The 16,525-nt window shown below is 39.5% G+C and overlaps 1 protein-coding gene across 3 annotated transcripts in view; it reads right to left on the bottom strand.

The window, feature by feature from the left end:
- ncanb (neurocan b) overlaps positions 1-16,525 on the bottom strand; it is a 245,880-nt gene that overhangs the window by 196,573 nt on the left and 32,782 nt on the right. For 2 of the 3 annotated variants that reach the window (XM_042483584.2, XM_088077889.1), the window contains one exon: positions 77-214. In XM_042483584.2, coding sequence (XP_042339518.2) covers positions 77-214 — 138 coding nt within the window. Of the gene's footprint in view, positions 1-70; positions 406-16,525 lie in introns of those variants that run through there. The other variant, XM_088077890.1, reaches the window with a different exon arrangement.

Raw genomic sequence — 16,525 nt, 5'->3', positions numbered from 1 at the left:
CGCCAAAATTGACTTTGCATGCTAAAACTGTAGTCAAAATGCCCCCAAAAAAGCAGCTTAAAGAACTCGCCTTCACCTTTCGGGGTCCAGTCCACAGGAATGTAGAGCGATGCAGTCAGTAGCCTTCAAGCAGGAGCGTCGGTCTGATACGGTGCAGGTGGTACAGCGCCACAGAGAAGGAGAGCCGAAGCATCCAACGGCGCGTAAAAAGCCCCTGCAAGAGCGGGTGAAAACGAAGCAGCTGTGAGTGTTGGGGTAATGGGAGGCAGAGACCGGGGAGTCACCGGTATTTTATGCATGCAATGGGTCTCGAGCGGGGTGTCCGCGCTTCTTCCGGAGACGAGCCGGGGCAGCAGCAGCCGATGAGTGGAAGAGCGCCAGAGTGGTGCTCACCTCTCCAGCAGCTGAGCGCTACTGAACAAAAGAGTGCTCCGCAGGCTCTCTATTCAAATAGCAGGAGAGGGGTGGAGGGGGGAGGAGAGGAGGGGGGGGCGGAGGGTTTCTCTTTTCTTTTTTTTTTTTGTCCTCAGGTTGTAAAGACCACAAGTATCTGCACCTAACACCATCTGACACCAAAACTCAATCCAAAAGCGCCTCATCTAACCACATTTTCGGGCTCAATGTGACTGATGATGACCCGCTGGTGTGTCATTGTTTATTCTGAGTGATAAATGATCTGATGTGGGACAAAACACCCACACAGCTATTAGTCCGGATCCCCTGCTGTAATTTATGAGACAGGAAGGGGAGGGAGAGGGGGGGTTTGCTCAGAAAGACGTGATTTGGCATCTCAGCTCAACTGTAGGGCCCATAATCCCGTTTTGCTTTTGTCTGAGAGCTGTAATTAACAACCTCAGGGATAGAATTACCTTGTTTTGGCAGCGTAGCAATGACCTGAGATTTACTTGCAATGGGCTAGCTTAGTCTATCAAATTAGATTAGGCTAATGCTCAAATTGCCGAGGATTTAGTTGGCAGGCTTTAGCAGCAAACCTTGTATCAAAATTTTCACCTGAATGAGAATTTGACCTATATGGCCCACTTGTATGACACTAAGATTAGCTTCCAATTCAGCAGATAGATTTCTTATTTTCTGCAGAAAATCAGAAATAGAATAAATGTTTAAAAAGTCGTAAAGAATTATTCTACATAATATTTAGCCTCTGGCATAATCTAGTCCAGTTTTGACCTGTCTAGGTATAGTGGTTATCAAATCCACATTTGACCTGTCTTAGTGGTGTTTTTGTTGTTGTTTTTGTTTGCTTTATCTGGACCTCGTCTAATGTGGTAAAAAAAAAAAAAAATCAGTGAAATCTACCTCTTATCTGCTTTTTCACAAGTATAAAAATGGTTTAACAAATCTGAAACAATGTTTTAAATAATATTTAGCCTCTCTGGGACAATCCAGTCCAGGTTTGACCTGTCTAAGTATTGTGGTTTTGATCATGACGGGTCTAATGTGGTGTACTTTTGGGGAAAAAAAAAAAAAAAAAAACAACAGTGAAATCTTCCCTTTTTTGCATTGTCACAAATAGAGTATAGGTTTCAAAAATTTGTGTTTTTATTAATCTTGAGCCTCTCTGAGATAATCTAGTCCAGATTTGATCTGTCTGGGTATTGGGGGTTTTGATCTGGACCCAGTCTAATGGCGTCAACATGTGAAAATGGCAGTGAAATCTACCTTTTTTTGCATTTAAGGTTAACATTAAGGTTATTATGGTCCTTGCAGAATGATGCCTATAGTCATTTAAAAAAATGTGCAATAGTGGTGTTGGTATACACTCATATGCAGAGTGAGTGACCCACCGCTTTGTTGCACATGAAGAGTAATGATCCCCCACGAGACGTTGAGCCCCGTGCAGGGAGATTAACGCTTTGTTCAGCAGTTGTATAATTTAAGCAGAGCTCAGGCTGCTTTCATTATATTTTGTTGGTTTAACAAAAAAATACTTTTTTTTTATTATATGCAGAGTATTTTCACCATAAGGCAGCAGTATACTTTTCATGATATGAGAGGGGATGTTGTAATGAAGGACAGTGAATGGGGAAGAAGCAGTGCTTTCCTGCAGCGTCTCAACACTCAAGGAGCTGTCCATGGTGCTGAGCCGTGCAGCAACACTAAAATCAGGAGTGGAAAGCAGGGATAGGGTTACCCGGAATAAATCGAGGCCACGTCACTCCAAGTGCATGGTGAAATTCATCCATCATCTTTCAACTTTTTTTTTGTGTTTTGTTTTTGACATACAAACTGTAAAACACCTCACCCACTATAGGAGACATGACTAGATCAAGGCAACCAATTTGTAATAATGCCATTTGTCATTTAAAAAATCAAACATGAGGAAACATCAATCACTTTTTACAAAACGTGCAGGAGTTGTAGCACAGTTTGTTCCAATTATGGTTGCAAATTGTAAGCACTTTTCTAAATCGATTTAGGTAAAATTAACAATCAATTAATCGATTAATTGTTATATGAATAAAAACATGAAAACTTGTGTCAAGCAATACTAACTGTATTTTTCCTCAATTAAAGCTCACAGCAGTACATTGCATATACTTCGACTGTAATGCAGAGCCTATCAATTAATCGATTAAACTTCACATTCTCTATGAAATACTTAACAACCAACTGATTATCGATTATTGTTATCATCCCCATTTCCAATATTATATTATTGATTGATCATGCACACATCATACCAGTGCCCATGCAGCCTGAATGGATTTATGAGACACCAAAAGTACCACATCATTGATGGATTACTGAACAGGTGTACTGGCACAGACCCAGGGGCCCAAAGTATCAGGGGGCCCAAAGTATCAGGGGGCCCCTTGGCCTTCATCTGCAAAGTCACTCAAACCGATCAAAACCACAGCCACAAAGAAGATCAAAGAAACTTCAAAGAGACACAAAATAAATACAAAAAGGAGGTTAAAATGAAAAAAAAGAGGAAAAACGAACATAAAGTCTGTTTCTTGCTCTTCTGTTGGAGAGGTGGTGGGGCCTTTTGCATAGCTGTGCCGGGGGGCCCATTGTCTCATAATGTTAAATGGACCTGCACCTTTATAGCATTTTTCTAGTCATTTGACCACTTAAAGCGCTTTCACACTACAAGTCACATTCACACATACATTCACACACTGGCGGCTGAGGCTACAGCACAAGGTGCCACCATTCATACACAATCACACACTGATGGAACAGCCACCAGGAACAATTTGGGGTTCACTATCTTGCTCAAGGATACTTTGACATGTTGACTGGAGGAGCCGGGGATCAAACCATCAACCTTGCAATTAGAGGACAACCTGCACGATCACCTGAGCCACAGCCATAATCCCCCCATGTACCAGACTGGTAAAGATTTGTCAGACAACAACAGATCTTCTTACACATATGACGCCACCAGAGAACTTTGTCCTCTGTCTGCAAATGAAATCCGCCAAAAAATTTTCCCTTTCTGACATATCTCAACTAAACTTTTTAATTTTCACCCAACCAGAAGAACCCATCAGAAATGAAGGATGTTACTAAAAAAGTGTTGCCTAAGATATCGTAATACAATGAGCTATAACACTTTAAATTGTCTTGTTTCTTCAATCTCACCCAGATCACATAATAAACAAAGCCTTTTCTTTCCTGTGAGACACTTAAACCAGCCTGTTTTTACAGCTAACGCTTAAGTGCCTGAACATAACACATCTCACACAGAAATCTTTGACTCTGACATGTCACAATGAAGGAGGGTTTCAGTTTCTGAAAGTGCAGCAAGGAGGACCCAAGATGACAAGTCCTGATGATTGTGGTCCTCTGAATTTTTTAGCAGATCCAAATGTCCTTTAGACCTGGTACATGGTACTGTATATCACAAACTGTTTAAAGGGAGATATTTGCACATGAATTAACTCAAGCGCTGGTGTATTGGAAAATGTTTAGTATGTATGGAAATGTTTATTAAACATTGTTAATTATTGTTAAATACTCTTTACAAAGGTCCACAGGGACTGAAACAGTATATCCAGTAAATACTGATGCTGAGAACGAGCAGTGTGTAGGATCTTCATATTCCTATGTGAAGTAGCTCAATAAAATAAAAGCCAGATCTTCCTTTTCTAAGATGTTAAAAAAACAAGAAAGGGTTAAAAGTGATCAAAAATAATCATGGAGTGGAATTTAAAAAGTAGATGATGTAGATCTCATCTGGAGCTGCAACAATTAGTCGACTTATTGATTAAAAGATTCACAGAAAAATAACTGCCAACTATTTTGATAAACGATTAATCATTAAAGTAATATTTAATGCAAAAATGGCAGAAAATGCTGTTTTTAGCCTCTAAAATTTGAGTTCCTGCTGATCTCTGTTTTGAACTGAACATCTTTGACATGTTAAGACATCATCTTAGATCTTGAGAAACTGGGATGGACATTTTTCACAATTTTCTGACATTTCATAGACCAAACGATTAATAGAGAAAATAATCAGCAGATTAACTGATAATGAAAATAATCATTAGTTGCAGCCCTGACCACATCTGACATTCGCCATTATGTAAACGCGATGCTGACAAAGTATACTTTGAAACTGAAACTTTGTTTAAAGCTGTCAGCATGTTCTGACGCCCTCAGGTCCTCCAGCTGGCTGCTGTAGAGGGGATGATCACTGCACTAAAAAGCCTCCTTAACACTGGTATTTGTCCTGGCCCAGAAAATAGCAAAAATGACAAATAACGGAGACATCTAGACAAGACTTATCCTACAAGCACGGGTACTATGTGTTCAGGTGCTGGTCCCCTTAGTTATTTTTAGAAAACGAGCAGCTTTTTAAAGTATATTATAAAAATAAGAGCAAATAAAGCGACTTTAAAACAGGTTTAATGTATTCTCTTCTTCAGGCCACAGTCAGCACTTGAAATGCTGCGTTTTATATGGTATGCAGTTTATTCAAAGCTTTCTTTGTTAGAGCAAAAAAGGAGACCATTAGTGGAACCTGGTAAAGTTAAAAGCATGCTTAAGTTATTCAGTGACTGACCGTGAGAAAAAATTCCTGTTTCTAAGAGAGCACAAGCCGGTTTAAGGATGCAAATTCAGATTAGGATAAAAATCATACTGTGACATTAAACGCTGCCTGTACAAAGCAGTGCTACAGCTCATAAGCCTGTTCTTGAGCATCAAAGTGAACTTACTCCCCATAAAATAAGCCCAAACACAAACTAAGGATACCGTTGGCCAGCCACAGTGTGACGTACCTGACAGTATAAGCACACAGCGCTGTACAGTAGAGCGGTGTCACAGAATATCATTTGATTTAAGATGAGATGAGAAAACATGAGACGTGACTTTTGATGATCACTGTCGGGAGAAGACTTTCAAAGACGCAAGTCATCACTTTGTGCAAATCATCTGATGTTTTCAGACACTTCATTGATGGCGTAATTGCTGTGCGGCGGGGACAGCTGAAGTCCTCCTCCTGTTCAAAGCGGCGCATGAGAGTTACACTCAAACTAATGTTGGCTGCATGCTTGAAACTGACTTCGGCATTAAAGAATAGTTGAAGCCAGACAGGCTCTCCAGTGGGCTTGACACCAAAAGGACTGCAGCGCCACAAACCCTAAGCTCGTGCTTATCAGATCTCTCCACACACAGACGCTTCAAAAGGGCAAGGCCTTTTGAAGATGATGGTGATGGCGATAGTAGATATGATGATGAAGAATACTGAGACAGAGCTTCCTTTCTCTCTACTTCTTGTTCTTACTCTTTTACCTCTCTGCTTCTCCACTTCCCAGAATGACCAGAAGGCAATCAAACTACAAACAAGAGAGTAAACAAAGAAACGGCTTATATCGATCCCTGGGCTTTATAGCTCTGGGTAAATGTGTTTATCTTGTGTAGCCACTACATTATACTTAGATTAAATACATATTTGATGTGGTGGCTAGAGCTATAAGCAATGCTTGGAAGCATCCTCTGGCAAGAGTTTATTACATTTTGTTAATACCTTAATTAGGCAAACCATGAGAGAAATTAATCCCTAGAGATTTGGCTTCGTAAAATACTGTCCAGCCACCCCTGAAACCCAGCGGAATAATTAGGCACAGCAGAGGAATGTGTTTCTCCCTGAGCGGATTTTGGAATAAAGTTTACTCCTACCTCCTCGTTGGAGGCTTTTGTTTTCACAAAGATTCAATTCTGAAGGCGTAACAATCAAAAAAGCCCAAATCAGCTTGAATGACAACAATAGAGCGCTCCACATCCAGAGTAACTCAATGAAAATACCTTAAGATGCACAATGTGGGCGAAGATCGTTAATGTATGAGAACAAAATCATCAAGACAATGTGCGACAAAGCCATAACATTCAGTTATAATAAACATAAGATATATTTGTTATTGTATATTGGCTGCCGCTTGTTTTATGTCTTTGAAGGAGTAGAAATGAATGAAAAGGTCAGCAGACATGCAGACGCCCAGGCAGACTTCTGCTGTTCAAGCTTTATATTTACTTTGTTTTTCAGTCTCTAAAGCTCCGTCTTCTCTGCGGCCTCAATTAAACATAACAAATGTGTGACCCAGACCCTGACCCAGAGTGCAAGATAACCCAATGAATGAGCTTTATCTTTAAAACAATTAGTTGAAAGCACAAATGACTCAATGTGACTACAAATCAAAGAGCATATAAACTGCAAAGCTCTTCGAGAATATAATCAACTTGATATTAACACCATTAAAAGTCTACAGATGTGCTAGTAGCTCTGTGAGGTTGAAGCACAGACTATATAAAGAGATGGATGACATTAGAGTCCCCCAAAACATCACCCCCCCTAAATGGTTGGCAGCATAAACTAAGAAAAATCATATCAAAGATGGTTTCTGACATTTAAAATAGTTCTCATCACCCTGATGTATGTAAGTGTTTTTTTGTCATTTAAATTAGTTATTTAATGCTATAAAAAAAAAAGGGACATCAGAATTGACAGTTATGTGTCCCAATTGGTGTGCTCGCCTTCAATGGCACTGCCCCCGATTTGTTGGACGTGTGTATGGTTGGAAACTTAATACAGCTAAGATCTCTAATAATAATACATCTTTTTTATAAGCGCCTTTCTCAGCACTCAAGGACACTTCACAGAGATAAAACAATTACAATAAAACAACAGATAAAAGCTACACAGAGTATAAAATGGAACAATGCAATTACACAGAGTAAGCAATCTTGAACAGGTGAGTTTTGAGTCTAGATTTGAAGAGCGGAAGAGATTTAATGTTTTGGATGTCCGGTGGGAGTGAGTCCCAGAGTTGTGCTGAGGCAGGTGGGGGGCACAGTGAGGTGGATGGAGGAGGAGGATCTAAGGGAGCGGGAGGAGATGGCGATGTGGAGGAGATCTGGCAGGTAAGGAGGTGCAAGGCTGTGGATGGCCTTGAGTGCATACAGGAGGATTTTGAATTCTGTTCTGAATTTATCCGGGAGCCAGTGGAGCTGCTGTAGGATCGGGGTGATGTGGTGAAATGAGGGGGGTTTTGGGGATGATGCGAGCGGCTGAATTCTGGACTAGTTGAAGCTTATGCAGGGATTTGTGAAGGAGGCCGAGGTGACGAGGTCGTGAACAAGGATAGAAGTAGAATGCAGAGTGACAGAGGGGCGGAGACGATTAATGTTACGTAGATGGAAATACGCAGTCCGGGTAATATTATGTATGTGGGATTGAAACAGTGAGCTATCGAGGATGACACCCATACCCAGACTCTACCGACCAGACTCCAAATAATGTCAAGAGCGCAAGAAAGCATGAGCCATATCCGGGATATTTGCCCTCATTTTTGTACAGTGGGAGAAAGTGGAGATGTGTCGTCCATCTTTATATACAGTCTATTGGTTAAAGTTAGGAACAGCTTTGCTTTGTGCAAAAGGCTAACATCAGCATGCTTACAATGACAATGCTAACATATTGATGTCTGGCAGATATACTATGAAAAAAAAAATAAGGTTTTGTGTTCCAGTGTGCTTAAAAATTGCCAATTAGCCCTAGAGAAAGCTGAGTTTGTTGGAAATGTCATTACTTTTGCAGATATTTGGTCATCAGCGAAAGCAGTGGTTTAGCAGAGGGTTTATGCAGGTACACGGCGTACACCCACCTCTTTTTCTAACTGTTTACAAAAAGCATTTGGAATAACAGGACAGTATACCCTCTTAAAGTAGTACACCCACCTCAACAACTACCATTACACTACTGAAGGAAAGTATTGAACAAGTTAAAATTTTGACCTTATGATGATGCTGAAGGAAAGGTTAAAGTGAGAGTTTGGGATTTTATGAGATACTTATGTACAGTCAATGTTTTACATACAGTTGCTGGCGGTCTGCACACTTCTGGTTTGCAGGAACAGATGGGACGCACACCCCGCAGGGGTTGATATCAAAACGCGTTTTAGCCATTTAAAAAAAAAAAACCAACATAAAAAATACAGTATCCGTCTAATTGGAAGCTGTATTAAGAGTTCTCACATGGTGTGGGATTGCATAACAGCTGTTAAAAGCACTTTCTGACCCAAACAGCTGACCGGCGGGGGATGAGAAATGTAGTGTCGAAGGAAAAGGCTGTATGACCGAAAGGTAAAGTGGTGAAAATACTCTGATTATAGCGTCCACTTAGACTGATATTGATTTTTTTTTAGGTTGGCCTGTTTTAAAGAGCCATTTTGACATTAACCCCTGTGTGGTGCGAATCCTGTCTGTTTCTGCAAAGCGCGCTGATCGCCAGCTACTGTATGTGATGTACATATCTCATACAGCCACACTTCAAAAATCCAGTCTCGGTATCAGATTCTATGACAATCCATCCAAAATTTGTCAAGACATTTCACTCAAAACCACAAATTCGTACCTGATTAAGGCCATTCCCTTTCACTAAACTCAAAAAAGAATGAGGTACTTATATTTTACTGACTTAAACACTCAAATTACAAACATACTAGGTTAAAACTCCCATCTTATTACTCCGCAGTCTAGAAACCTTGGTGTGTTATTTGACAGCAACCTCACTTTGAACAGCCACATCAAATCCGTCATACAGTCATGCTTTTTACAACTTAGGAAAAATTCTAAAATTAAGCCATTTCTGTCTAATAAAAAGCTTTAAACCGTCATTCAGGCTTTTGTTTAATCACAGCTAGATTATGTCAGCTCCCTTTTTTCCATCTTCAATAAAAAGTCTCTGTCCTCCCTACGATGAATCCAAAATGAGAACACATCACACCTGTCCTGACATTTTTGCACTGGCTGCCTATTAGTTTTTAAGGTGGATTTTAAAATTGTACTTATAACTTTTAAAGCCTGACATTTTAAACCCCCATCTGCCATCACATTCCCTGAGGTACTCCAATGCTGCTCTCCTGGTGGCTCCTAAATCTAGACACAAAAACAAAGGTGACAAATTGTTTGCCATCATGGTCTCCAGACTTTGGAAAAAACCTTCCAGAGGAGGTTAGGATGGCTCCATCTATCACAACATTTGAGACTGTTCTTAAAGCCTTTCATAAACTTTGTTTTGGAAACTAACATATACATAGTTTACTATCATTATTATATTGTAATTAAGTAAAGGGATCACAGCAAAGTCATTAGGATGCATCCTCTGGGGACTGTGAATATCTGTACCAAACTTTATGGTAATCCATTCAATAGGTGTGGAGGTATTTTAGTAAGAATAAAAAATGTCAACCTCCTGGTGGCAATAGAGGAAAGGTAAAGGGATCACTAACATCACTAAGAATAATCACCTGGGGATCATGACTATCTCTACCAAGATTCATGGTTATCCAATCATTAGGTACAAGGCAGATTCATTAAATTAAAATTTGTTGTTAAATCCTGCTACATCTTGTGGAGTCGAGGGAGGAGCTCAGGATTCTCACAGCCTGGGAAACGAAGCTGTTTCGTGGACTGGTGGTACAGCAGTCTATACTTAGCACGATAAACAGTCAATAGATGTGTTGGTCAAGATACGTAGAGATATTTAGTAAGAACCAAAAAAAGGTCAACCTCATTGTGGCATTAGATGAAAAGTCGGCTAATCAGCAAGGCAGAATTCATCCTCTTGGACCGTCTGGACCAAAGTGGTGCCCCGACCAACAATTACCTCCCATTGCATTGAGTTTAAATTTGTTACAGAATACAAAAACATCTGCTCCAGTCAACCAAAGCACTCTACTGCTCCTAATTACTCAGAGAAATCCTTGCATTTTGGGAGAAAAAAAATTGTATTAAGTTACATAACCATCCTGAAGAACTGATGCTAATCGTTTGAAGGGTAGAATACAGACTCACAACATCTGCCTTCATTTATAGGAAGCTGAAATTGATGCGCATCCAGGCTGGGTAAACAAACAAAATAAATGGTGGGCGAGTATTTAAATACATTTGTACACGTTAGAGAGAGGCTGAAAGATCCTCACTGAGTGGATTCCACTTCTTGATTCATTTTTCCAGCAATAAAACACACACACTGGCAACCCTGCACAGCTAACCATTTCTTTATGCACATGATGTGGCCTTAAGCTTATTCTGTGTTTGTACTTGTGATTTTCTCTGGGTGGTTTTCCTGCTGAGTACCAAACAAGGTCAATGAAAAAAGCAATAACACCAGCTTAAACACAGCAACAGAGAGAGAACATTAAGACAGGAATCATTTCAGCACGGCCTGCTTCAAGAAAAGTGTCAATGAAATCGATAATTATACTAAAATAGGTGATTGGTTTGTCACTTATTGCAACATTACACACCCCAGTGCAGGTAGAATAAGGTCCAACTCAGTGAGCATTTACAACAATGCAGGAAAAGGATTTTGGGCTCTGCCAATAATTGTAGCCATTTAGTTGTTTTGTTTTTTTTCAATTGATTGCTGGCTTTGTCGATTCCCAGGTGAGTTTTCGTAGTTAGCAGCATTTGTAAGCAACTCAACTGAGGGAGGGAATAAGAGCGCATAAAAACAGTGCATGTGTGCGTGACAAAGGGCAGGTCCAGAAAAAATGTCAATGAAATCACTAATTATACTAAAATATGTGATAGTTAGTCATTCTTATTGCAATATTATACACCCAAATGCAAGTTGAATAAGGTCCAACTCAGTGAGCATTTACAACAATGCAGGAAAAGGATTTTGGTCTCTGCCAATAATTGTAGCTGTTTAGTTGTTGTTGTTTTTTTTGTTTTGTTTTTTAAATTAATTGTTGGCTTTGTCAGTTCCCAGGAGAGTTTCATAGTTAGCAACACTGGTGAGCAACTCAACTGAAGGAGAGAATAAAACGGATAAAAACAGTACGTGTGTGTGAGACAAAGGGCAGCTTCAAGAAAAAATGTCATGAAATCGATAATTATACTAAATTAGGTGATTAGTTTGTCACTCTTATTGCAACATTACACAACCCAGTGCAGGCTGAATGAGGTCCAACTCAGTGAGCATTTACAACAATGCAGGAAAATGATTCTGGGCTCTGCCAATAATTGTAGGCTTTATTTGTTGTTTTTAATAAATTGTTGGCTTTGTCGATTCCTTCGAGAGCCTCGTGGTTAGCAACAACAGTGAGCAACTCAACAGAGGGAGGGAATATGAGTACGTACAAACAGTGTGTGTGTGTGTGTGTGTGTGTGTGACGAAGGGAGGAAAATGTTAGTGTCGTATGTGGGGGTCATTCGTCGTGCCAATCCAGACTCTGCAGCTCATTGTCCCAGAAATAAGTGACTAAAGCACTAAAAGGCAATCAACAAACTGCACTCAGCCATTTTCCGGCTTGAAGGGTTAAATTACCTAATGATGAAAATGAGAGAGAAGGATATAATAGGGGTAGATAGTGAAGGACAGAAGGATGCAGACAAAGAGTGGGGGAGACGCTGGTGGGGTGTTGAGACAACGGCACCAGGAGGGCTGTGAAGCCCTGTGTAAAAAAGAAGAGTCAGCAGACCAGAGAAGCCGTAAATGAGGGAGTAATGAAGCCGTGCAGGTGGGGGCAGGTGATCTATAATGAATGAAGCTGAGAGGGGAGGAGACAAGAGGCTGTTAGCTGGGGCTTGATTGGGCTATAATAAAGAGATGACCAATCAGAGAGTCCCCTGTCTGACCTGGTGGAGAGGCACAGAGCAGAGATGGTTTGGCTTCATGTTTAATGATGTTCCCAGGCAGGGTATGAGTGTAACACGATGCAGGGATGCATTAAAACGGATCTAAAATAGTGGCTATTGGTGAAAGAGAGAATTAATATCCAGCTTTTTCCAACCAAAACAGTTTATAACAATATCATACTAATGAGTTTTTGTTGGGGTCTTAGTATAAATATACAGGGGTGAAGATAATGCAATTCAGCACTGCATAGTGCAGCCTTAGATCCAAATCTTTCTGTTGGCTCAGTTTTGTTTTTGTACCGACTTTCGATGGCTATACCCGGCTAGTGAACTCATAGTAAATGTAAGTCATAAGTCGCAGAGATTGGGAACACACATACAATTTTATGAGGTGGTCATAAGGCCTGAAACTACCACATCAACAGCAGAAATCAAAAGGACAATCTTTGGTGCAAATTACTCTGATACTTTGTTGTACGTGATGAACATTATTTGCGTTCTTTACTGATTTTTGGACTTAATTTTTTTCACTCAAATAATATATAACATGTTTTCAGGAAAATATGATTAGGGATACTATCTAAATGTCTGTCTCTTCTGCAGCATGCATGGGTGCAGTTGCTTTGGCTCTCTTGTGCAATAACATGCTTTCTTTAGTGCAATAACAAAAGGTAGTTTCTTGTGTTTCAAGTGTGCAATTAGTAAAGAAACTCTGGGGAGTGACGTGAAACTTCATATTTTGCTTCACCGTGTGCCAAGCTGATGTTATCTTGCAGCCTTATCAAAGCAATTACATGCTAATGAGGCTTAATAGCATCAGTCATACCGCGGTGATGGTGGCCTCCACGCAACAAAAGAATTACAAATACACATTTCTATAAAACATCAGGTAAGGAGTTTTCAAATGTATTTAAGAGTGCTGCTGAAACACTTTGATCAACACTGACAGATACCATAAGTGACACACTTATTGCTGCAGACAAACCTCAATTTCAAACAACAGCCGTGAGCAGAGAGACAATATCACGATCAAAGGCTGCGTCCTGAGGCCCGGTTGTATTACAAACTAAAGCACAAGATGTTTAGCTTCAACATCTCCGTCAGCACTGACACCAGAGACCCCTTCATCTATTGAGAACAGCATATCCTCGCTCTGTTTCATTTCTGTCCACCTCTACACTCTGTGCTATCATCTCACTGTTTAAAAGGTGCCTTGTCGCACAAACAAGCAGAGGGAGCGGGACCTCCTCATCCTCCAGCACACAGCCTTCAAATGCACAGGTGCTGACTGTTACAATAAAACAGTAAAGAGGACGGTTCGCTGAAAAAGCCAGCTGTAAATGTGTCTGTCACGGTCCACAGGGCTGGGAACCCAGGAAGCTTGGTGATAAGACGTTGACAAGATCCGACTCCAGCGTTGCAGTTTTCTCACAGAATATCAGCAAACTCGGGTCTTATTTGCATAAGTGTCGCCTGCTGCCCAAAATGAAACTACTTTAGGATTTAATATATGTATGATCAGTGGACATTTTCCTGCATTTGGTTGTGCAAATTGTTTTTTGAAGGGATTGCAAAGTAGCAGCTGTTGTTATTGAAGTGAAGTTATCTAAGCAGTTTGCATATTTGAGTCCATTAACTACAAATCGCATATGTTTTACATCACTGCCGACCAGATTCTAAGTATTTTTTAGACTGATTTCTCTTATTTAAGTTGATCAGTTTCAATTAATTTTAATGCGCATTTTTTTTTTTTTACCAGGAATGAAATAATGGAAGCCACCATTGCACTTCGACAATGTAAAAATAAACTCGACTGTAGTTTCCCTCAGCTCTACAGAGCATTTTAGCATCTTTCAGCTTATTGTGTCAGTTTTTGTTTCAGTTTTATGGCACATAACTTCACCATTTTAGTTCACTTTCATCATTTCATCGACCACTTCCAAGCCAAAGATTTCTCTACGCAGTTGCTGGAGACTAAAACAAGGCTAAAGAGAGAGTAAATACTGAATTTACATTTGTCAGGTGACCTGAAATACACCTCAAAATGAATTTCAATGTTGCTCAAAGTCTGCTGGATGTGTCGATAAGCAACTGTTTATGAATTACAAAAACTTCATTGTCCGCAAATGTGAAAATTTGACCTCAGTTACATCATAAAATATATAAAAGACATGCCCTGAAAACATAAAATAAAAAAACGACAACAATACATTCCATGTAAAAAGTATAAAAGTAGGTCTCAGTAATACACACTTAAGCAAATATAATTTACAATAAATAAATATTAATGTAGCATTATCATGCTGTGCCAAAAACCTAGAGCAAAGTCTCAGAAACACTACCTAGTACCCCAGGTACTACTCACCATATCATTTATCACTGTATCTTCTAGACTTTTAAAATGTTATCAGACTAAATGGATCAAACCCAGATAGTGAAACATAGAGATAGACTCATGTTGCAGGGTTGTAATGCTCAAAATAAAAATACAACTCTTTTTTTCAATGGTAAAAAAAAATCTTTTTGGGCCCAATGGCACCACAGAACCGATTCGGGAATTGTAATCCCACTGTTTGGCCACTGTGAAGATTGGTGCACGTCCTGGGTGTTTGGTCTTACCAATTAGCTAATCGCTGGCATTCTGCACTGCGCTCATACAGCAGCACCGCTGATATCTGGATGATGGTGTCAAAGAAACCTAGCCCCCATCCACAAGTTTCCTCCTAGGTTAACACCATTAGCTTTGTCTGCACTTTTGCGTTTGTTATCTCTGGTTATTCAGTTAGCACTGTAAACTGCCAGGCTCCAGCTGAACCAAATCCATTTGAGAAACGGGTGCAGACCGTCCCACCCCTGATATGCTCTGAATGCCACATAAAGCTCATTTAAGGCCAATATGTGGAAAGACACTGTAGCAAACAGCAATGCACCTGCACAGTAGTTTGCATTTCAGGTAATTACCAAATTTGCATAATTCTTTCAACAACTTTCCCATTTCCCTATTTGCAGGTTTGATTACTGACAACAGAGCTAATGAATGCAGTGCCTTTTAGTAGCTGATTATCAAATCTTGAATGTCAGAATTTCCCAAAAAGCACCACCAAGATTTTTAAAGTGGTCCATGCTCCCAAATGAATAACTACACAAAAATAATCAGAGTGTGACTAGAAAAAAAAGGTGCGCGTGACTTAATGTTCACTGTGATGGATTGCCTATCTCGAGCAGTTTCTCAAGTTTTAAGTCTAATTTACACAGCGTGCCGAAATGAGGGGAGACAAGGCTGGAAAAGCTGGAAAGCAGGAGATCAAAGTAATGGTTTAGAAAATGGCCAGCAGTAATGTTAAGTATACATGATTTGCATTTAATGGGCCAAAATGTGCAAAACCGCCGGAAAGGTACCATAGTTTTAAACTTTTATATTTTATTATCATAAAAAATCTAGAGGTAGGATTGTTTCTAACACTGAAACAAAGCCTCACTGAGCCACCCTGAAAACAGTGAGTGAGAGTAACACCATGTCTTTTAATAGAGCCAACTCCTTTTCCACAGTCAGTCAACAGCACTCCTGTTGCCCTGTTATAAATCAACATAATGAGGCATAAATCAGCATTAATTAGCATATGGGTTACGGGCACACAGTAAGATACATAATTGCACATGACATATATTCTCCATTATCGACTCGTGCAGAGTAGCAGCAATCACCACCTCATCTCTCCCTCTGCCTCTCGCCAGCTCATCATTATTGGCAATCAGTGTACTGTGCAACTTCTACAAATCGCCAGCGCAGAGCGCCAGACCGGCAATGCCCGCCACAGTTTCATACTGCAGGAGACTCATCCACAAACACGACAATGGCTGTGATGAGGTACAGGGCAGGAACGTGATGACAGGGAAAGAAATGGCAGAGATAAGGAAGTCAACATCTGACTGTATTTAGCATTGTACTGAAAAGGCTGGATGTAGTACAGTTAGAGTCTAATGGAAAAACAGTGGCACAGAATCAAATTTACCTTTTTCAATTTTTTGTTGCTATTGTTCTTCTTTTCAACACATGATGACTATAATTATTATTATTTTATTATTGTTGTTGTATCATCACTACTATTATTATTATTAGTACTAGTAGTAGTAGTAGTAGTAGTAGCAGTAGTACTAGCTTAATGTTTTTTTTATATTTCCTTACAATTTAACAATTATGCTAGTTATATATATATTTATATATATATATATTTATATTTATTTATTTATTTATATATATATATATATATATATATATATATATATATATATATATATATATATATACATATACTTTTTTTTTTTTATTTAAGTAATAATTTTTTTTAAAAATCTAAAAGCACAGAATATTAAGTTAAACAGACAGAAAAATTAAATAAAAACAGTTTTT

This window comes from Plectropomus leopardus, chromosome 5 (genome assembly GCF_026936395.1).
Source record: "Plectropomus leopardus strain MGB_pleo_1.0 chromosome 5, ASM2693639v1, whole genome shotgun sequence".
NCBI classification, from domain to species: Eukaryota; Metazoa; Chordata; class Actinopteri; order Perciformes; family Serranidae; genus Plectropomus; species Plectropomus leopardus.
The sequence above is the reverse complement of the archived record's forward strand: the minus strand, read 5'-3'. Positions and strand labels throughout refer to the sequence as shown.